Raw genomic sequence first — 22335 nt, 5'->3', positions numbered from 1 at the left:
AGTCAGATGACAAAAGATACGTGGGGTTGAGAAACTGTCCTAACAGGGGAGCCACATTTGGATCTAACGGAAATTCTCACTAATCCTGGACACTGAATCTGATTAGATTCAGAATCTGGTTGGGTTTCTTCTTTGGGGAAGGGGTGAGTGTATTTTATGGGAAGAAGGAAGTGTACAGACATACCTTTGGTGACCTTTGGCACCAAATTCCACTTCCGGTTCTCCCAGGACACACAGTCAATCTACCTTCCCAGCCTCCCCACGGGTAGGTGTGGTTGTGTGACTGACCAGCAAACTCTGGGCAATGGGGTGTGAGCTGGGGGGTGTGATTACTTCCACGCCTGGCCCATAAATGCTGCTCACGTGCGCTCCATTTTAGTGAAAAGTCCATAGGATTTCTTCATGTGCCTTTTCCTCTGCTGGCTCGCTGGGATGATTTATCGGGATGAACTTGAAAGCCCAGTAACTGCCTGGTACTGGAATTTAGCATGAATCACCCTTGCGCAGCCCACAGACCCAAACCCAGCCCAAGTGAAGCATCAGTCATGACAAAATAAACAAGCTTCCCCCGATATTGTATCCCAGTCTCCCACGGCCATCCCTTCAAGCCCCCACTGTGACGGGAATCCAGCCCCTCGGCTCCGGCAACACCAGCTGTCCCAGAATGTCCAAGCTGTGGTTCTCCAGATGTGATGCATCCTCGCTCTTAGGGAGGCACATAAAAGGATTAATTTGGAACGCCCAGTTACCAGCACGTGTAGTGGAGTCCGAGTCTTTGTGGCGCATAACAAGGGTGGAAAATGGGGATGTTATCTCTGACCCATCAACTTAAAAATCCTGTGCAAGTTGTGGAGTCTTGGGTAGGGTAATTGCACCATTTCTGTACTTCCAGTGGTCTGGGGACAGTTCTGGAGCCCATGAGACCGCTCAGGCTTCTTTAGGGAAGAATCCCTCCTACATGGCTGTATCTGTGTGACCCACTCCAGAAGAACATCTCATAGAAAGCACACCTAACCCAAGCCCAATATACCTGTAGCTTGATGCTGACCTTGCCTCCTACGTTTAGAGAAAGGCTGCTGTGTTCTGAAATTTTCACTGTAAACCCACCTCTGCTCCTATGTTGCCTGAAGCTTGTAGTTACAGGCATTTTCTTACGTGTACTAGAAACTGTGTCAGCCAGTTGTGGGTCCCATTCCTTGGTGAGGCTCACAGTAGACATATTGGTATTTTGTTTACTACCAGCCCCTTCTGTATGGGAATCATCCCTTTCCTGTTTCACATAATTCTGGCAGGGCTATAAACCAAGAGACTGATTTCCACCCACGTTAGTGGCCATACGACCAACCAAGGATAACCAATCATAACTCCACTTAAGGGAATTTCTATAGACTCTAGGAGAAACAGTATCTCTTCTTCTGAGATTTCGAACTTGGATCATCTAGGACCCTAATTTTCACGTAAAGCCATGATGCCTGCCAATTCTGGGCAAAGCAGGGTTCAGAAGTTGAGAGGGAGAAACTGATTCTTAATTACAGCTGTTGAGTTACCAGATCCAGCCCTGCCTGAAACCAACAGTTCCACACCCTTGGACTTAGTTACATTAACTAACGTATCTTCTAAAATGTAACACAATTAAGCTTGCTCTGAATTGGATTTCTATCACTTGGGGGTTACTGGAGGTGACCCCGTGATCTTACCCAAGTCAGCATATTTTCTCATTGACGTTCTTCCTAAGGTCTCACGGGATGCACTTACCACACCTCCACTGAAGTCATCTGAAGCCCCTTCTATTTTATAGTTTTCCCTTTGAATCTACTGCCCTGCCTCAGGGCGGCAAGCTAAGTAGCGAATACGGACAATACTTCTTGTTCTCGTGGACTTTTCTCTAAAAGACAGACGGTTGTGTCAGCTGATCATGTTAGAGAATCCCTAGAGAGAGTCGTTTTTTGACCAGGACCCCTGCCTTCACCCCGACCTCATTGGGAAAGCCTCTACTCACCTTAATCCCGTATTTTCTTATTCACTGGAAAAGAGCCTACAGGGTCAATTAACACTAATTTCACAGGTCCTTGAATTATCTGCCTCATAAGTTCTCCTCTTTTTACATTTTTTAAAGATTGGTTCAGGGGCGCCTGGGTGGCGCAGTCGGTTAAGCGTCCGACTTCAGCCAGGTCACGATCTCGCGGTCCGTGAGTTCGAGCCCCGCATCAGGCTCTGGGCTGATGGCTCAGAGCCTGGAGCCCGTTTCCGATTCTGTGTCTCCCTCTCTCTGCCCCTCCCCCGTTCATGCTCTGTCTCTCTCTGTCCCAAAAATAAATAAATGTTGAAAAAAAAAATTCTTTAAAGATTGGTTCCATTTGGGGGACTCTAACATTCCAGGCCATGAACATACTGTTTCTTTTCTACAGTGCTTTGGACCCATGAGCCCAGCGTGGGAATGTTCTTTTATATCAGGGGTTGGGAAACTCCAGCCCGTGGACCAAAGCCAGCCAGCCACCTATTTTCATAAATCGTTTTCCCAGAACACAGCCATGTCCATTTGCTTATTTGTTGTCTATGGCTGCTTTTGTCATTCCTACAAAGACCATACGGATGCAGAGCCAGAAATATTTAGTGATCTGGCCCTACACACACAAGCTTCCTGCTCTTTGCTCTAGATTTTAGTGCTTCTCGATCATTTCTTCATCCTGGCACCCATAAGCAATGGTGCTCGGAGAGATGAAGGAGTTAGTAACTTGACAAATCTTTGGAGCACACTGCTTGGGAAGGTCTACTCTAGATCACGTGGGGCAGGACATGGCCTGGCGTATATTTGGGATATCACTGTCTGATAGCCTAGTCTTCTTTTTGAGACACCTGGGGGGGCCAATATGTGATCTGAAGCTTGGTTCTGTACATTCTGTGTTTAGAAATCCATGTGGATTTCAATCATGGCCAAGGCCAGGGTTACTCCTGTTCCTGGGTGGTGGTGATCTCCTGGACATCCTGACTTCTCATGGAAACTGTCCCTGCAGAATCAATCAATGCAGGGTTCCACAATGAGACTTAGATAAGCACAAAGATGGGGCGCCTGGGTGGCTCAGTCAGGTAAGCGTCTTGACTTCAGCAGTTCGTGGGTTTGAGCCCTGCGTTGGGCTCTGTGCTGACAGCTCAGAGCCTGAAGCCTGCTTTGGGTTCTGTGTCTCCCTCTCTCTCTGTCCCTCCTCCACTTGCACTCTGTCTCCCTCTCTCTCTCTCTCTCTCTCTCTCGAAGATAAATAAATGTTAAGAAAAAAATTTTTTAAAAGAGCACAAAGATGTTACCATCACTGGTAGGGCCAGTCTGAGCGATTTGGGGTTCAAAACTAACAACCAGCCTACCTGTGCAAGAACTGTGGTGTGCCCTTGAATATGCGGTCAGCCTCTGTTACAGCTGTCCCAGTCACTTGCCCTTTTCCCTCAAACAGCACCACAGTAATGGCAATTAATGCCCATCTTCTGATGGGCCGATGATAGTAACTGGTGTCCATGACTTCACTTCTGCACCTTAGCCACACGGGCTATGGAATCCATAAACCACATCACATTTTGAGGTCCCATCACTATACTCTTCCTTTTTTCTCATTTTATTATGGCATAAATTCACTGCAGAAGCCAAAAGAAGTGACCGTGCACTTGTTATATAGCCATGGAGGAGAAACGTGGATTAAGAACCATTCACACCAATAGAAAGAATGAAACTGCAAGTTTATTTAAAAGTATAAAAATTAAGAAACAAAAACAAAAACCCAAACCAAAACGTAACCAAAACACAAAAAGCAACCACACACAAACTTTCCAGTTTGCATCAACTCTGAACATCACACACTATTTATCAACCACTTTGTTGCATGTTTGAAAAAGACGTCAGTTTCAGAGTAGGGGCTGAATCAGGGGGTAAGCTATCAATTACAGTGCCGCTAATTTTAATGCTAAAATAAAAAGAATTCGCTGCTCTCATCTGAGAAAAAAGCACAGAGACGGTTTCCTGGTTGGTGTAGATTTAGGCAATGTATAAAAAAATATTCTGGATGGAAATGAGTTAAAAAATATTGCTGGCCACTTATTTGCCATTTTGAGTAGGGGGAAAAACAGGAAAAACCCCTGTAGCTTTGGTGCCCTATTTATATATTTTTAAAAAGATTCATTAAAAAAATCAAATCTATAATAAAAATGTCCCTGTGTTTATTTAAAAAAACAACAACATTAATAGGTTTTCTTATCTACTAAGACCATTTGTTTTTCCTAAGATGCCTGGAAGCAGAAAAGCGAGTGAGATTAATTCACTGCACAATTAATTAAAATTAGAATCCTTTCTTCTAAACAACTTCCAAAATACCAGAAAGGAGCATGGGCCCATCAAAGGGAGAAGAAATAAAGCCATTCTGACTCACAGGAGATGAAATGTTCAGCCAGAGTTCCTACCACACTCTGGATACCATCATTAAGTTCTTTCTTTATCAGAGTACTTGGAAAATAACTCAAGTGTTATTTAAAAAATGAAAGACAGAAACGACTAGCCTCCTTTTCTTTAACTTAGAAAGAAAGAAATCACCAAGTCGCTAGCTTTCCTGTAACATATTTTGGATATGGTTAAAAAAAAAACAACCCAAAAAAGTCCACAGAACAGGATCACTAAATGCTACTTCGTCCCCCACTCCTGCAGGCTCCATTTAAATTAGCATCAAAGAGGTTACCGAAAATTTCTTCCGCTGCGGGAAGAAGTCCTGAATGGGTGAGCGCTGCCTGGAGTGGTTCCGCCTGGTTCCAGTTTTGTGCCCCATCAGGGTGGTTTCTTGCCAAATAACGCCTACATTTCTACCCACTGTATCTCCAGGGAGTGGGCCCTGCAGCTAGCTGGGCACGGAGAAAGAGAAACACTAGCAGAAACACAGAGACTCTGAACTGAGGGAGAAAGACACCCCTCCTTCTGCAACCTTCAAGAACTTGATAAATAATAACTCAAAGTGCAACAATGCACGAACGCCAGGCACACAGGTCAGTCTGCAGTGACCCGGTGTCAGGGCTCAGCGGGACAAAGGTGTGATCTCCTTTTTGTATCTTTCTTTGGACCTCACTAAAGGAAAAACAAAAGCAAACAAAGAGACGGCTTTCCTATACACATATAAATAATCCCTTAACTAGAAGGGAAAAAACAAACACACTGTTTCAAATGCATTTCTAAGAGATTAAAAAACAACAAAAAAAGTCCGAATGGCAAATCTTGACTCCAAATTATCTACCGTCCACGTCTTTTAGAGGAGAAACTATGGCAAGTCAGAAGAAGCCTGACCCTGACTCTAACCCTAGCCCTAATCCTAAGTCAGGACGCTGGTATCTGGGCCTTGGGAAGGGGAGTGTGTGCAACACAGGGACCCAGGAGCTCTGGTGGGAGGTCCTGAACATTCTCACGTGTGTCATCAACCACAGTGTCCTCAAGTCCAAACGCACAGGTAAGATGACTTCTGGGTGTTAAGGTGACGTCGGAAGCTAGTGTTGAAAGTTGCATGGATGGGCACAGATGGGCGTGGTTTACAGGGACGGAGGACCAGATCAGATTTTTGGCCAATTCAAGTTGGGGTCCTCAGCCCTTGGCTCCGGGAAGGTCACAGCCAGGAAGGGGACGGTCCAGAAGCCAGAGAAGGGCTGTGGCCCTCAGTAGGCCCAGGCTCTTGGCAGCTTGCATTTGAAGAGCTGGGAACTCGGACGAACTCACGGCAGAGGCCCCCTGCCCGTTCCGGGATGAGGCTGATGACAGACATTGCAGAGAAAAACCCTCAACACGAGGATTCTTGGGGAAGGTTTTAAAGCCTGAATCTATCAAGTAAATGGTTCAGAGTCACTCGGAGAACCAAAAGGCCACTGGTGATTGCGGAAGGGTGTAACTCATGGCTGTTTCCTCTGGCCGCGGCCTCGGCCGAACCTAGGGCGGCGCGCAGGAGAGTGTGAGGCAGGCTTTGGTGCTCACCTGGATTCTTCCCAGGGCAGCCATCCACGACGGCCTCCTGGAGGATCATCCAACCCAAACCTCCCACGGAGCCATATGGTAGCAGCCACGGGGAACTCGGGCTGGTGTCTCCCACCCTTCTGGACATCCAACACGGCACAGGAGCGCTGCGTTCCCCAGGACTCCTCAAATGCCGCTTTATCCGGCCGCCTGCAAACTTACGTTGCCTTGTCCGCAACATTCCAACAATGACACAATGACGTGGCAAGTGAGCTCACGCTCCTGGGCCCCGCAGGACGACTGACCTCCCAGAAAAGATGGCACAACACATCGTGTCGCCCGAGAGGCCGGAAAAACACCAGGTCTCCTTCTAAAGAACATCCCTGAAATCTGGGGTGGGGTGGGGGGAGGGGGTAGGAAGGGGACGGAGAGACCGCTGACACCCGAAATCCCTCCTCGAGGCACCCTGAGGAGCTCCCCATGAGCTGAGTTGTTAGGATGGTACCAAGTCAGAGCAGATTAACCCACATGGACTTTGGAAGCGCCAGATTTATACTTCTGCGGTGCCCTGGCTGGGCGCGGAGTCCCTGGGCCCCGCGGCGCTCTCCGGGGGGCCGGGCTGCCCCGGGCCGTGGCCGCTGTCTGCCGCGCTCAGGAGGCTGCTGGCCGCCTGGGAGCTGGCGCTGTTGGCACTCCCGGAGCGCGAGCGGTAAGGGGGCAGGTCCGCTTGGTTCAGAGACTCAGTGTCGGAGGAGTAGGGTGGCGGAGGAAGGTCGTACCACGCGGGTCTGCAAAGAAGAAGGCAGGATGGGGCGGGAGAGGCAGGGGACAGGGGAGGGAGGACGACGTGTCAGGAGCCAAGGCAAGGCGGTCGCCCCACCTTCCCCGCCCCCCCCGGTCTGTGGGATGCTGATGTGTCCCCCAGGTGGGGCGGCTCTCCGGGCTCTGGGAGGACCCCTGGTCTGCGACAAGACCAAGGGAACGGACAAAGGTCAGTGTGCTCTGGCTGGCTCGTGCTGCATGGGCAGGTGTCCAAGCCACATCCTCTGGGTGGCCCCGGGTCGAGGATGCCAAGCATCCCCTTGCCTTGTCCTGGGCGGCCTGGCGGGAACACTTGGCTCCACCAGCGAGGGGCCCTGCGGTCCAGGACTGAACCTCTGACGGTCCACAGAATTTGGGGTTCTTACTGAAAGTCAAGAACTGGCGATGTGGACTTGGGCGAGAGGGTATCTTCTCAATGGCTCGGTGCTCTGCAGAAGGGGTAATAATGACACCTAGCTTGCAGGGTGGTAACTTAAGGGAAGAGTCTATTTTGCAGTGCTCACTGGGAGTCAGACACCGTGCCCCCCTGTCTTACCTTCATTACCTTATTTAGTGCTCACAAGAGCATTAAGGGCAGGCCATTGTACTGGGGAGGAAACTGAGGCAAGGGGGCATTAAGTGACTTGCAGAGGACCACAAATAACTAGTAAGCAGCAGTTCTGGGATTGAAACCCAGGTGTTCCGACTCCAGATTCTGCAATTTAAACTTTACTCTGCGTTGGAGGGTCCTCTTTATAGAGGTTATGAGGTTATGAGTGGTGAGTGAGGTCCTGGGCTCGGGCGCTTATTTGCAACGACGTCCTTAAGCACAGCCCGCTCAAGTGACGGTTATCTTTTATGATAAGGAGAAACAAAGTTTAAAATATACGAGAGCTGCCACTGGAGCGGGGAGAGGAGCCCAGTCAGCCCGGGCACAAGAGCTTGAAAAGGCCTCTCGCCGCACCGGGTAAGTCCTGGGCTCAGAGGAAGAGAGCACTCTTCTTTCTTTGACTCTGAGAGCCAAAGTGAACTTCCCAAATGGGTTCTTGGGGACACCCTGGAGGTCACCCAAGAAGGGAGGGGAGGGTGGGGAGGCCTACCACCTGCTTCCATACAGAATTCTGCTTTTTGACTTTCTCTGTTGGGCTTTCTAGTGCAACTCCATTTGAAATGAGGGTCCTGTTGTTTTAAAAAGCCTGAGAGTGCTCTATTCTACTCCTTTCATTTTATAAATGAAGGCAAGCAAGGAACTCATTCATTCATTCATTCATTCATCCGTTCGTTCATTGGTTCAACAGTACGAACCACCTCTAATATGGCCACTGGCGCTGTTCTGGAGTAGCGGGTGAGGCCCCATGGTCTGAACATGTATCGGTGTGGCTGAGTTGGCCAGGATCCTAGGTCTATGTCCTCGGACAAGTAACTTAACATCCCAGAGCCTCCGTGTGCTCGTCTGTAAAACTAAGGCAAATAATGAACCTCCCCAGTGGCTTGCAAAGAGGAGTAAATGAGATGATACTGTCTTGCCAGGACCCGGTAAAGGCCAGACACTGCTGTCGCGTCTGCTGCTGAGCGCGGGCTCGTGGCAGGCACCCGGAACCCAGGTGTGTGCGCCTGTCCCGCGTTCCCCATGCTGACCTCCCTCCCCCAGGCTCTGCCACCCAGCACGCACCTTTGGTCCAGCAGGGCCTCTGAGTAGGAGGGCGGGGAGCCCACTTCCGACGCGTTCTGCTCGGCCTGGCTGGCCACGTACTGGATGCCGTTGTTGACGTTGTAGGTGACGTTGCAGTGGTGGGGGTGGTCCAGGACCACCAGGCGGGAGAGCAGCACGGGATGCTGCAGCCGGTGCACCGGAAGCGTCATGAGGTTGTTCCTCTTCCGCTGGTGGTGCAGGACCAGGGCCAGCAGGGCCACCACCAGCACGAAGATGACAGAGCTGCCGATGATGGCGTAGGTGATGCTGGGGTAGTACACGAGCTGGTTCTCTGAGGTCACAAACACCTGCCCACTGCCTGGTTCTGTGAAACCCCAGAGGGGAGAAAAGAGGAGGGAGGTTACCAACCTGGCTCACCTTCTGCTTCGGAGTCAGTCCCAGGAAGCGCACGCAAACGTTCAGAGCAACACGATTCGCAACAGCCGGAACGTGGAAACCACCCCATCGTGTCCAGTGACTGGTGAATGGATAAACAAAATGCGGGATGCCCACACGACGGGATACTGTTTGGCCATAAAAAGGACTGATGCTATGTGACACCACGGGTGAACCTCTAAACCATTATGCCAGATGAAAGAAGCCAGACGCACACATGCTGTATCATTCCATTTATAGGTAATGTCTAGGAATGGCAAATTTATAGAGACAGAAAACAGATGAATGGTTGCCCGGGGCTGGAAATCCCCTGGGAATTCGAAGTATGACGTCTACGAGGAACAGGGGTTGGTTTGGCTGGGGTTCCCTCTGTCTGCAGAGTGCTTATTTTACACCAGGCCCTATCTGGAGCTTTCAAGATAGACAGCCAGCACGGCACAGGCCGACATCATGCACCCTGGAGCCAGACTAGGTTCAAGTCCCAGCCTCTGTGCCCTTTGGAACTCATTCGTTCGTTCATTCAACAAATGAATGAACTCACTATGTGCCCCTTGGAAAGTGGCCAACCTCTCTGTGCTGTAATTTTCTCGTCTGTAAAATGGGGATAGTAAGAGTGACCAATCCCCTGGGCAATCGGGAGCATGGAATGTGTGAATAATGATCGAGCACTCAGAACAGCTGACACATTGTGCTATGGGGGTGCGTGTTCGAGACATACAGACACATGCTTTATTCCATCTACTTGCCTCACAGCAAGTCCATGAATTAGATGCTGTAACCGCCTTCTTTTTCAGATGAGGAAAGGGAAGCTCAGAGGGGTTGGGTCCCCTAATGAGGTCACAGGGTTAGGAAAAAACAGCGGTGTTTGATCTGAGCCCAGTGATCTGACATCAGAGCCCTGCCCCTAAAGCTTCGTCCTGCGGCCCCCTAACCAGACTCGCTAGGCAATCTGCAAGCACTTCCTCAGAGTCTGCAAGCAACGGTCTGGTACATGTCCTACCCCCGGCAAGTGGCCCACCCCGCCTTTCCAAGTGTATAACAAGCCATGCTTCACACACTCAGGTGAGGGGCTTTCCGGTCAGCAGAACACATGTGGCAACAAGACAAGGTCCAGGCTGGCCCTAGGAAACCAGAGTGGTGTCTCAAGCTGGGGACTCCTCGTCTCTGCAGAAGAACCACAACTACCACTGTTGTGGCCCAGCTGGAAGAATAGTCTAAATACAGCCCAAGTGAGCAAATCTGGTGACCACCCCCTGTGCGCGTCCAACCTCTGAAGCAGTGAGGTTTTGGTGGGTCCACAGGCGCCAAAACGTAGACGTAAAGTAGCAGCGGGAGCAGCAACCCTAGTGGCCCGGGCCCTGTGTCCTGGAGCTGGGCCAAGCGTTCCCAATCCCTTGTCACTAGATGTACGCCCGTCCTGTTCATCACAGCATCCCCAGTGTGCGGGATGGTGCCGGGCATGGAGCAGGCACTCAATAAATGCCTTCAGCTCAGCGGAAAAAAAAACGTGTATTCACACACCCTGGTAAGGCAGGTGCTATCAGTATTTTATGATTCCTATTTTCCAGACGGCAGAGTGGCTCAGAGGTGATTTAACTTGTCTAAGTTCACGTACGATGCAAGTAGAAGAGTCCAGGCCTAGAACCCAGATACTTCTCCATCAAAAAACCACACGCTGGGTGGGAGGGCTCAGTCGGTTAAGCGTCCGACTTCGGCTCAGGTCATGACCTTGCAGTTTGTGGGTTCGAGCTCCACGTCGGGCTCTGTGCTGACGGCTCGGAGCCTGGAGCCTGCTTCGGATTCTGTGTCTCCCTCTCTCTCTCAAAAATGAACATTAAAAAAACAAAAAACAAAAAACAAAAACAACCATGTGCTGGGGAACACACTACCTTCTCTCCTTTCCTGATATAAATGTCTCGATTCCCACAAACAATCCTAATCTGAGACACACGAAGATTTTCCTCCTCAAGCTCCAGGCTTTATGTTCATTTCTTTCTGGCCACACTCAAACATGAACGAAAAGCTACGATGTTCCTGTAGGTCGCTGTTTCAGTGATTATACAGAAAGATGCGAGTAACATGCTAGACAACATGCAGATGTGTGCTGCAGACAGTTGAGGGAAGGAGGCAGTTTGGGATTTTTCTCGAGTTTATTAGCTGTGACCATCTGGGGTGCTGCTGGAGTACTGTCTGCTCTCAGTTTAGATAACTAAAAGCCGGGTGGGGGCTTCTATGTGTGTATGTTTCAGAATTCAGGCTTGAAAGAAAATATCTTCTTCATTCTGTCATGTCAAGCACAGAGCTGAGGGGTTGAATCCTGGGGCCATCAGAGACAGAACCTGAGCAGGGGAGGGGCAGAGACAGAGAGGGAGACACAGAATCCGAAGCAGGCTCCAGGCTCTGAGCTGTCAGCACAGAGCCCGACGTGGGGCTTGAACTCACGAACTGTGAGACGATGACCTGAGCCGAAGTTGGACGCTTAACCGACTGAGCCACCCAGGTGCCCCTCTGGGGACATCACTTCTGGCTGTTGCTGAAGCAACTGACTGCACTTTCATGAGCCCCAGCTGCCTCCATGTTTAAAATGGCGGCAGTGGCAGTGGTGGGAAAAAGAGTAGCCGAATCCTTGGATTACTGGGAAGGTAAAATACAATATATAGGTAAAGTGCCTGGCAAGTGTTTGCCCTCAGTTAATGCCAGTTCTTCTTGCTTTTTTATTGTGTAAAATATGCATGTAACTTATAAAATTTGCCATTCTCACCCTTTTCAAGGGCATCGTTCGCTGGCACTAAGTACATTCACATAGCTGTGCAACTCTCACCACCATCCACCCCCAGAACTTGTCATCATCCCCAAGTGGATAATGCTAACTCTGAGTGTTCACATTCTTTCCATTCTCCTCACCAACTTCTCTGGACCAGAGGCAGAGGCTGGAGAAGCCTCGCTCTGGCAGGGGTGTGTGTGTGTGGCGGGGGGGTGGGGGGTGGGGGGGTGGGGCAGTAAGAATGGAAGAGAGGGTAAGAATCGAATGAGCTCCTTTTTAGGGCGATATGTCTCCTAAAACACGAAAGCAGGTGGATTTTCCTCAGGAAAGCAAACGGGTCGAGAGATTTTAAAACACTACCTTGCGTGTAACCACTTGAAGTTTTAAGGACACAAGAGGGAGCGCTTTAAAATGAATGGGAAACGACTGCAGATCTTAGCAGGCTCATTTGTGTCTCCGAAAGCAGGCTCTCTCCAGATCTGCCCACTTTGGCAGGCGAGAAGCAGCAATCACGTTCACTCGAGAAATTATGATGTTACATAACTCAGTGGTGCCCGGTCTCGTTTCTGCTCGGTGTGTAAAATGTCATCTTGTATTAATTCATTAACTAGATTCACTTTTCTTAAGAGCTTAATGAGCTCGCTGGCCAAATTACTAATATCAGAGTTGCCTGGGACCTGAGTTCTAAGTGCATAATCCATGGATAATGAAGTTTCCATTTATTCTGGCTGTCCCTCAAGCCAATGCCCTCTGCTCCGCTGTCAGCTGGAATTCCTGTCCTGCATCCGCTGTTTCCACTACATTAATTGCAGGCAATCTGGTTACTACCCGGAGACCACGGTGCTCTCAAAACCGCCAGCAGCTCCCGTCATGCCTGGGGTAGAGCAGGCTGTGTTGTCCCCAGCGCCAGGGGGTGTCTCCGCCGCAGAGTCATCTCAGATTTGTACGGTTATCACCACAGTCTTCCGGCAGAGGGCACTCAGGTGTCCGGAGGAGGAGGGCCCCTTTCTAATTCACGGAGAGGCGCTGTCTGGCCTGAGGGAGGCACGAAAGCAGCCGGCGCTTGTGACTGGGTGTCTCTTTGCTTCTAAACTGTTCCTTCCTCCAGACGCAAATCAGATTTCCCAGGAGACGCAATTTCTCGCCTAGCACACTGGCCAGCGCAAAGTCTGATTTCACATTTTGCTGGCCAGGTCTGGGGAAAACAGGTGTAATTATCCATGCACGGTTGATGGGAGGGTGAACTGGTGCAGCCCAGGTGGAGACAGGGCTCGCAATACACAGCAAAATAAAAACGTACATATTCTTTGGTGCAACCATTCCGCTCTCTAGGGTCTATCTGACAGATACACTCACACAGATGAGAAATGACTTTTTAATGTGAGTGTTCACGGATGCATCATTTGTAATAGCACACATATCGGAAATGATCTAAATGTCTTTCAATTGTGGCCGGGCTAAATGAACCATTAGTTGTGATATCCACACAATACCACACCTCTCGAAAAGATCAGGGCAGCTCTACATACACTGATATGGAACCATCTGAAAGATATCTTGATACGTGAAAAGAGGCAAAGTTCAATAAAGAATGCATGGAGGGGCTCCTGGGTGGCTCAGTCGGTTAAGGGGCCGACTTCGGCTCAGGTCACGATCTTGCAGTTCGTGGGTTCGAGCCCCTCGTCGGACTCTGTGCCGACAGCTCAGAGCCTGGAGCCTGCTTCGGATTCTGCGTCTCCCTCTCTTTCTGCCCCTCCCCTGCTCACACTCTGTCTCTAAAATAAATACACATTTAAAAAAAATGCATGGGACATTTTTTTTTTTTTAATTTTCATTCTTGAGAGAGAGAAAGAGAGAGAGACAGAGACAGAGAGTGAGCGGAGAAGGGGCCGAGAGAGAAGGGAGACACAGAATCCGAAGCAGGCTCCAGGCTCTGAGCTGTCAGTACAGAGCCTGATGTGGGGCTCGAACTCACGGACCGTGACATCATGACCTGAGCCGAAGTCAGATGTTCAACCGACTGAGCCACCCAGGAGCAAGACTGTGTGGAACGTTTCTAGGACACATAGAATTGGTAACACTGGGAGCTCCCAGCATGGAGGGCAGAGGTGAGAGAGATTTGTTTACCCCTTTTTTTCTCTTAGTATTGTATTATCCGTTCTAAAACCATGCCTACCGTCAACCAACTTTGTCACTGCCTACGCTGACTGTACGTCTTGGTTTCCCTTCCTTCTCTCCCTGTAACGTACGGACCCCTCGGGGTTCATGCCTCACCATTGTTCCCTCACTTGAGACCCCTGACTGGCTCACCACGCCCTGAGAATGGCATCCAAGCCTGACCCCCGGAGTCCAGAGTCCCTGTTGGAATGTTCACTGCCCTGTTCAAGCCGACTCCTTATCACTCCCCTGAAAAATCAACTCCTGTGTGCCTTTTATAAAAAAAAATTATTTTTAAAGTATACTTTCCTCCAGATTATATATTTTAAAAAGTCAGGTTGGTCGAAGTATATATAATTTACACACACTCAGATGCACCCTTTCAAAACGTGCAGTTAGAGTTGAACAAAGTGAAACAGCTGCATAACCACGACCACAAACAAGATACAGAACCTTTCCATCCCTCCAGTTCTCTGTGCTCCTCTGTTGTCAATTCACCGCCCCTGGAAAACACTCATCTGTGTTCTGTCCAAAGACATTCACTTTTTCCAGAAAGTCATGTAACTGGAATTATACAGTACATAGCCCGCTGTATCTGGCTCCCTTCACTTGGCATGATGCTTCTGAGATTCATCCATATTCCTGGGTATTAGTACTTCCTTCTTTGAAAATGCGGAGTTGGGGTGCCTGGGTGGCTCAGTCAGTTAAATGTCCGACTTCAGCTCAGGTCACGATCTCGCCGTTCCTGAGATCGAGCCCCGCATCGGGCTCTGTGCTGACAGCTCAGAGCCTGGAGCCTGTTTCAGATTTTGTCTGAGATTTTCTCTCAAAAATAAATACACATTAAAAAATTTTTTTAAATGCAAGTAGCATTCTGTTGTACGCAGGGATCACAATTTGTGTTGAGAGCGGCAACTGGGTGGTTTCCGGTTTCTGGAATGCAGGTCTTTGTGCTGACAAATATTTTCGTATTTCTTGGGTTTATACCTGAGGGGTAAGGCTGCTGGGTCCTACGGGGAGTGTAGGCTTCTTAGAAGAAACTCTCACACTGTTTCCTCGGGGCGGCTGCAGCATTTTCCCTTCCCCCAGCCACTCTGCATCCTCACCAGGACTTAATGTGGTTAGTCTTGAATGGTAGCCATTCCGATAGGCGTGTAGTTATAGCTCACAGAGGTTTTAGGTTGCATTTCCCAGGGACTAATGACGCCGCTGAGCCTCTGTTCCCGTGCTGATTCACCACATGCAGATCTTCTTTGCTGAAGTGTCTATTTACGTCTCTTGCCCATTTTAAAATTTGGTCGTTTGGCTACTTGGTGAGGAGTAAGAATCCTTTGTCCGTTTTGGGACACAATCCCTTTTCCAGAAATGTGTTTTGCAAATATTTTCTCCCCCATCTGTGGCTTGTCTCTTCCTTTACAGTGCCTTTTTGAAGAGAAAGTGTTTAAAATTTGTCTTATGAAGTCTACTGTATTAATTATTTCTCTTATGTTTCCTGCTTTTTGTGTGCTCTCCAAGAAATCTTTGCCTGGAAGAAATTTTACAGCTTTAGCTCCCACATTTACATCTCTGATCCACTGCAACTTAATTTTTGTTTATGGTTCAATGTTCTTTTCCCCCCTCCCTCTGGATATTCAGTTGTTCCAGAACCATTTGTTGAAAGCCTACCCTTTCCGACTGAATTACGTTGGCACCTTTGTTGCAAGTCAATTGACCATACAAGCCTAGGTCTCCTTCTAGATTCTCTATTCTGTTTGACTGAACCATATACCAATCTTTATGCCACTAAGTATTTTGATAACTGGAGCTTTATAGTAAGTCTCAAAATCAGGTAGGGTGCGTTCCTTTTGCTTTTTTTTTTTTTTTCTTCTAAACTGAGCTTTATTTCTGATTATAAAAATCCATTAAAATTAAAAGCAAAATAGAAATGTTCACACACACCCCCCACCCCCGTAACCTACTAGGACAAACCAGTTGAAGAGTTTGGTGTAAACCAGGGCTTGGCAAACTTTTTCTGTCAAGGGCTGGACAGTAGTATTTCATGCTTTGTGGGTCATATAGTTTCAGTCACAACTACTCTACTGGTGTAGCACAAAAGCGGCTGAGGATACACTGGTGAATGAGGACGGTTGTGTCCCAATCACATTTTATTTACATAAACAGGCAGCAGCTCGGACTTCACTCACTGGCTGTTAGTTTCTTTTTCTTTCTTTCCTTTTTTTTTTTTTTAATGTTTATTTATTTCTGAGACAGGGAGAGACAGTGCATGAGTGGGGCAGGGGCAGAGAGAGAGGGAGGCACAGAATCTGTAGCAGGCTCCAGGCACAGGGCCCAACGCGGGGCTCGAACCCACGGACCGCGAGATCATGACCTGAGCCGAAGTCGGTCACTCAACCCACTGAGCCACCCAGGCGCCCCTGGCTGTTAGTTTCTTGACCCACAGTGTAAATCCTTCAGAACTTCTCTGTGGATGCCCACACACACTTTCGTTCCTGCTGTCCAGATATTTCGGCATGTGGGCATCTCTCCTCACCCACCCACACCTTTGTTAAAGAGTAGCTGTGAAGTATCCCACTATATACACGCATCACAACTTACTTAACACTCTGCTGATGAGATGTACATTTAGGCTGCCTTTTTTTTTTTTTTTTTTCTATTACCAAAGATGCAACAACAACATTCAGGTAGATGGAACAGACCGTGAGAGCCGCGAGGGTGGGCCCAGGCTTGCTTCTGTCCCCCATGCTACAGTTGGTGCCCAACACAGTGTTGAGTAAGTTAGAGACCCTATAAGGGTCTCTGTAGATATAATTAAGGTAAAGCTCCCAAGATGAGATCATCCCGAATTAGAAGGGCTCTCAATCCCACGATGAGTGTCCTTATAAGCAGAGAAAAGGAGACGACACAAAATAAGACGAGGGAGAAGGCCATGGAAAGATGGAGGCAGAGACTGAAGTCACTGTTGCCCCAGCCGAGGACAGACTGGAATTGCAGCAGCCACCAGAAGCCAGGAGAGAGGCGTGGACAGACTCCCCTCAGAGCCTCCACAAAGAGCCAACACTGCCAATCCTTTAACCCCAGGCCCCTGGCCTCCAGAACAGCGAGAGAACGCATTTCTGTTGTTTTAAGCCATCCAGTCTGTGGGGGTCTGTTACGGTGAACACAGGAAACAAATATGCCATCCTATGAAGCAGGCCATTTTACAGATGAGGAAATGGGAACACAGGGATGTCAAGGAACGTGACCACTGGTCCAAAGCTTCAGTTATCATTCACGACTACCATTACAGCTTCCCAGCAGAGAAACCGGGAAGAGCCCAGGCGTCTGGGTCCAGAACCCCTGCTCTTCACCCATGACTCCTTTTCATTTTTCACACGCTCTCAAGAGGCAGTCCTGGTGGCCCAGGGCCAGGCTCTCTCCTGGGAGTCCTCCTCAGGGCCACGCAATCTTGTAAAGAAGTAGGTACTCCCCGAGTACTTTTTCCTATCTGGAAACTAACGTTGGAACACGATCATTCACCATCTCATTTACAGAGAGACTCAAACACTGAATAAGAAGACGAGGGGAACCCTGAAGCTGAGTGAAGCCTGGGCTTGCCAATCTTCAAGAGGGGAAAACTGAAGCCCAGAGGGGTTAAGTAACGTACTGAGGGTCACACAGCAAACAGCTGGCACAACTAGCATTTGCACTCAGGAGCCTGAGGCCCAAATCCATCACATTTCGCCTGCCCGTTTGCCACCCCACCACAGTGCTCCAGCAGTGGGGTTGTCTTCCTTCTCCAAGAGCTCCCATGTAGACTGCAACCTACACTCTGGTCAACATATTCTGGAGAGTCTTCCAGAGTAAGTGAGATGGTGAGAGACAGTCCGTGAAAACGGGGACCTTGGTCAAACAGGTGTGAGGAAAAGTGGATCGAACAAATCCAACTAGTCTCTTGGCAGCTGTTCAGAGCGCAGGCTCTGGAACCCAAGTGTTTAGATTCAATTCTCAGCTCTGTCACTTCTGAGCTGTGCGACCTAGGTCAAGTTACTTCTCCTCTCTGCACCTCAAAACCCTCATCTGTGAAACAGGGTCATAGCAGAATCCACCTCGTAGGGTTGACTAGGGACACAAAGAGAAAATACATTTAAAAAGTTTAAAACAGTATCTGGCACACAGTAAGTACTCAGCAAACCCTAGTTATTATTGGTCGTTATAGTACAGGACTTCTCAGAGGCTTTCTTATTAGGCAAACGTTCACCGCGATGCTCCACAAGAGGCTGTGACCACTTCATCAGCCTCGGTGCTACCTGAGATGGACAGAACACTCATTGTATTCAAAACAGCACATTCCCAACATTCTGGAAGTTGTCTCTTCACAAATCAGATAGGGGCATCCCTGGCCCTGTTGCCGGGCGGGGGTAAGTTCTGTGGCTGCAGCTGCCAACTTAACAGGTGAAAGCTGAGAAGCAAACGCCTACGCCCCCCCCCTGCCCCTGGTCCCTCTTCCTGCAGCAGTGGCCGCCACCTCCAGGCCGCAGCTGGTTGGGGCCCAGCAGCACAATCACCGACTGACGACGGCCGAGCACCAGGAGCCTCGACTGTGCAGCTGCTGCTGAGCGTGAAATGCGAGCTTCCGTCGGGAGGGGTATATGACGCCCCGGCATCTTGACACCTAGCGAGACAAGTCTGCCGGAGCTGATCGTATTCAAATGCGCACAAGACCCAGGGCCGCCCCGGGTCTGCTCTCCGGGTCTGCACGCAAAATCAGCTCGCTGGTGCTACGCCTGCCCGTGAGGCCTTATCACCCAGGGAACTGCTGAGTGTGCGCCCTTGGAGCTTCCGAATGCAGACAACTTTCTGAATAATTTAGGGGAAATGGCTGCTAACGGAAGCATTACAAGAGGGGCTCCCAAGAAGGAGCTTTATTGACCATGAACGAGTTCACCACTTCCGGAGATTTCCGAAGATCCTAACAACTTGGGCCCCCACACCCCAGGGGGAAGGGAGACCTGTTTTGCATACACTGGGGGGCTGATGCTCCCATCCCAGCGTCCCAGCCGGCAGGACAAGGACTCCTCAAAGGGGAGCACAAGACACAGCTGATCCTCACAAGCACAGAGCAGCCCCTGGCAGGTCCTCGTCCTGGTCCTAGTCTCACACCTTCCACCACGGCCACCCCTGTCCCAGCCACAGGCATCCCTGCCCCACCCCCACTTACCCTCTAGCCTTTTCCCCCTTAGCTGCACAGCGGTCCTTCTGGAAGCTAAATGCCTTTGTTCATGTGAATCCTCTGCTCAATACCTTCCAGCAGCTTCCCACATACTCAGTACAAAGTCCGAATCTTCCCCATGGCCTCCACTCTTGCCCCTTCCCAGCTTCTATGCTACAGACTCAGTGGCCTCCTTTCTGTGGTTTCAGAACACACCAAGCACGCACCTGCCCCAGGGCCTTTGCCCTTGTATGCCGCTCCCTGGGCATCTGCATCTCTCACACCGTATCCCACCCAAGTCTCTGCTCCTAGGTCAGTGTCAGCGGGAGGACTTTCCGAGCCACCACTAAGCCTCTCCATCCAGCCCCTCCCCTGGCCTTATCTGTCTTCACAGCACTTGTCACCACGTGTCACCGTCCGCTATATTGTGTATGGAATTATCTCTTTCCTACTCAAATGTAACTGTGGGTGGGCAGAGCTATATTCTGCTTAGTCACTGCTGTATCCCCAGTGCCCTAGATGGTGCTCCGTGAAAATATGTTGCTGGAAGTGGGCAGAGGGTCTCTAACTCTGGGGCTCTGTAGGTGTCCGTCTCAGGGCGTTGTCCTGCCAGCAACACCTGCGACCTTTCACGTGAGACTAAGCGCCTCACATGCCAAGTGCTCCATGACTGTGAGCTCGGTTAACCTCACAGGTGAGAAAAGTTAGTCTCAGAGAAGTCAGGTCGTCAGCCCCGGGTCACACAGCCAGGAAGCGATAGAGCTGGGACTTGAGCCCTCGTCTGCCTGGCCACCATCCAGAGACTCACGAGGTATGAGGACAGATCCCACTCAGGTCTCTTGAGCTGATCTGCTCAGGGAATGTGGAACCACGCCTGCAGCTGAAATAGTCGTATTGTTATTTGACGGGCAGCTGGCAGAGCTCAGGATGGTAGAGAACTGTGCAGGTGTTGAGTACAAAAGCACTGTCCCGTTCTTCTAGAACCTTCCCTTCCACAAATTAGATGGGGGCCACTTAACCCTCTCCCGGAGTCATCTACAGACCCGCCACCTCTCAGGGCTGGGAGTGTGGAGACAGAGCATGTGGGTTTCTCTCCGAAGTGGCCGAGACGGAGCCCAGACCCAGTCAGGCCAGGCCCAGCCCGTGCAGACCTGCAGACCTGAGCGGGCTCTGCTCCCCTGCTCACAACCCTGCCTGAACTTCCGACGTCCCAAGGGCAAAGTCCCGGCTCCGCACTGGGAGAGTGGGTTCCCCCCTCCTCTCACTGCTTGCATCCCTACCTGCCCTCCTAGGTGCTGGCCGGCCCAGCCTCGAACAGGGTGCACACTTCTTCAGACACACCCACAGCTTTCCTGCCTGTGCCTACTGCCTGTCCAAGTGGGTCCCACAGCCTCCCGGTTTAAAAAGGGAAACTGGGGCGGTGGGCGTGGGGGTGGGGGCGCCCGGGTGGCTCGGTCGGTTAAGCGTCCGACTCCGGCTCAGGTCCTGATCTCACAGTTCGTGAGTTCGAGCCCCCCTTCGGACTCCGTGCTGACAGAGCAGAGCCTGGAGCCTGCTTCGGATTCTGTGTCTCCCTCTCTTTCTGCCCCTCCCTTGCTCTTGCTGTGTCTCTGTCTCTCAAAAATGAATAAATGGTAAATAAAATAAAATAAAATAAAATAAAAAATAAAAAGGGAGGCTGGAAGAGTTTAATGACGGGACAGCAGAAGGCTCTCCCAGCCTCAGGCCTGGGTGGCTCCTAGGACCTAGGAGAGCCGACAGGAAGCTGGGGGGACAGATAGGCTGAATTTTTCTCTTTCCACCCCCTCTACCTTCTGCTAGTGCTTCCCACTGGCCACAGCCACCAGAAGCCAGAGGGTAGGAAGGCCCTGCTGATGCAGCCTGGGGAAGGGGGACCGTGTGTGCGGCGAGGAGAAGCGGGGGGATGGGCCGCAGGGGGTGCGGCAAGAGCACCCAGAGCAGGGACCCCAGCTTCTCTCCTGCAACCTCACCCCCTTTCCCCATCGCAGCCTAGCAAATTCTACCTTATTCCTGGCCTTCGCTCAAATGCCACCGCTTTCATGAAGAAAGCTGTCCCCTCTGTTGGGATGACCTGGGTCCTTCCCTCTGCCGGGCCCGCTCATGGCATCTCGCCGTATGCCGCGTGTGACATCAGGCTGGCGGCGAGGAGGCTGAGGCGGTACGGGAACGGCCCGCGGCCCCTCTGGCTCAGTGGGAGCCCTGGACACCTGTGCTCACGACCCCACTCGGGCAAGCGCCTTCCCTCGGAGCTGGCGCCCGTGCCCGCTCCCCCTTGGTGTGGAAATCAAGGAAGCCCAAGCAAGGGAGAAAAGCGAAGGCTATTTATTCAGAGTTTGCTGTAGCAAGGGAGTCAGCCGCGATCGCTTGCAATCGGGCAGAGACTCAAAGGTGGGCAGCCGAGTGGGAAGAAGGGCAGGCTTGAGGTGTGCCCTGTGGGGGCGGCTGGTGTGGGGAGCTAGAGACGGGGCATCCTGATCCCGTGAGATTCGTGAGGGCTGCATATCTGGCTTATGCTGGCTGGCCCCAAGCTGGAAACCGGGACAAAGCGTAGGGGAGCTGTCGGTTGTCAGTTAAGTGTTGGAGGTTTGGGGCCCATTGTTACCAGGGTTATTGTTTGACTTCCTGGCTGGTTACTGCAGTTAATGAGTTGGTGTCCTGGGCTGGTTGCTGGAGGCTGTGGGTCACAGTTCTGCTTTTTTTCTTTCTTTTTTTTTTAATGTTTATTTTTGAGAGAGAGAGAGAGAGAGAGAGAGAGAACAGGGGAAGGGCGGGATGGGGGTGGACAGAGGATCCAAAACAGCACAGAGCCCGATGCCAGGCTCAAACTCAAGAACCGCCAAGATCATGACCTGAGCCAAAGTCGGATGCTTAACGGACTGAGCCACCCCGGTGCCCCTCAGGGTTCTGCTTTTACACATGGTCTAGCCACTGTAGGTCCGTATATTTAGCCTTTCACCAACTGTGCAACCCTCATCCCTGAGTCTGGCCCAAATCCCACCTAGGCTTGAGTCTCTGTGACACTCTGGGCAAGCCTCATGCTCGGTTCCCTCACTTGTAAAGTAGGGCCGATAAATGCCCCCCCTCCCGCCCCCCCCGCAGCAGCACCGCGGGGTTCAGCGCTGACATAGGTGAAGTCCTGACACGGACAGTACAGTCTGCATAGACAGTCGCTACTATTAATATGCACCTGTCCACTGACACAGGGAAGTAAGGGGTCGTGTGAATGGGGACAGGCGTACCCCTACAAAGGGGCAGCGTGCATGGTGGTTAGTCCACGTTTGGGAGTTGGAGTGACTGGCTGAGAGCTCTGGTTCTGCCCTAGACCACATGACAGACCTTGGACAATGTCC

At 50.6% G+C, this 22335-nt stretch overlaps 1 protein-coding gene across 1 annotated transcript in view; it reads right to left on the bottom strand.

Annotated features, from left to right (window-relative positions):
- Positions 1-5184: 5184 nt before the first annotated feature.
- Positions 5185-22335, bottom strand: part of LDLRAD3 (low density lipoprotein receptor class A domain containing 3) — a 168130-nt gene continuing 150979 nt past the window's right edge. The window contains exons 4-5 of the mRNA XM_047072034.1: positions 8439-8784; positions 5185-6753 (exon numbers count right to left, since the gene is read on the bottom strand). Coding sequence (XP_046927990.1) covers positions 6516-6753; positions 8439-8784 — 584 coding nt within the window. The 3' untranslated portion in view covers positions 5185-6515. The remainder of the gene's footprint in view (positions 6754-8438; positions 8785-22335) is intronic.

The sequence above is a fragment of the Lynx rufus genome, unplaced genomic scaffold, assembly GCF_022079265.1.
Source record: "Lynx rufus isolate CCGP_SWC_20201006 ecotype Redwood Valley unplaced genomic scaffold, mLynRuf1.p SCAF_9, whole genome shotgun sequence".
In the NCBI taxonomy this organism is placed as follows: Eukaryota; Metazoa; Chordata; class Mammalia; order Carnivora; family Felidae; genus Lynx; species Lynx rufus.
The sequence above is the reverse complement of the archived record's forward strand: the minus strand, read 5'-3'. Positions and strand labels throughout refer to the sequence as shown.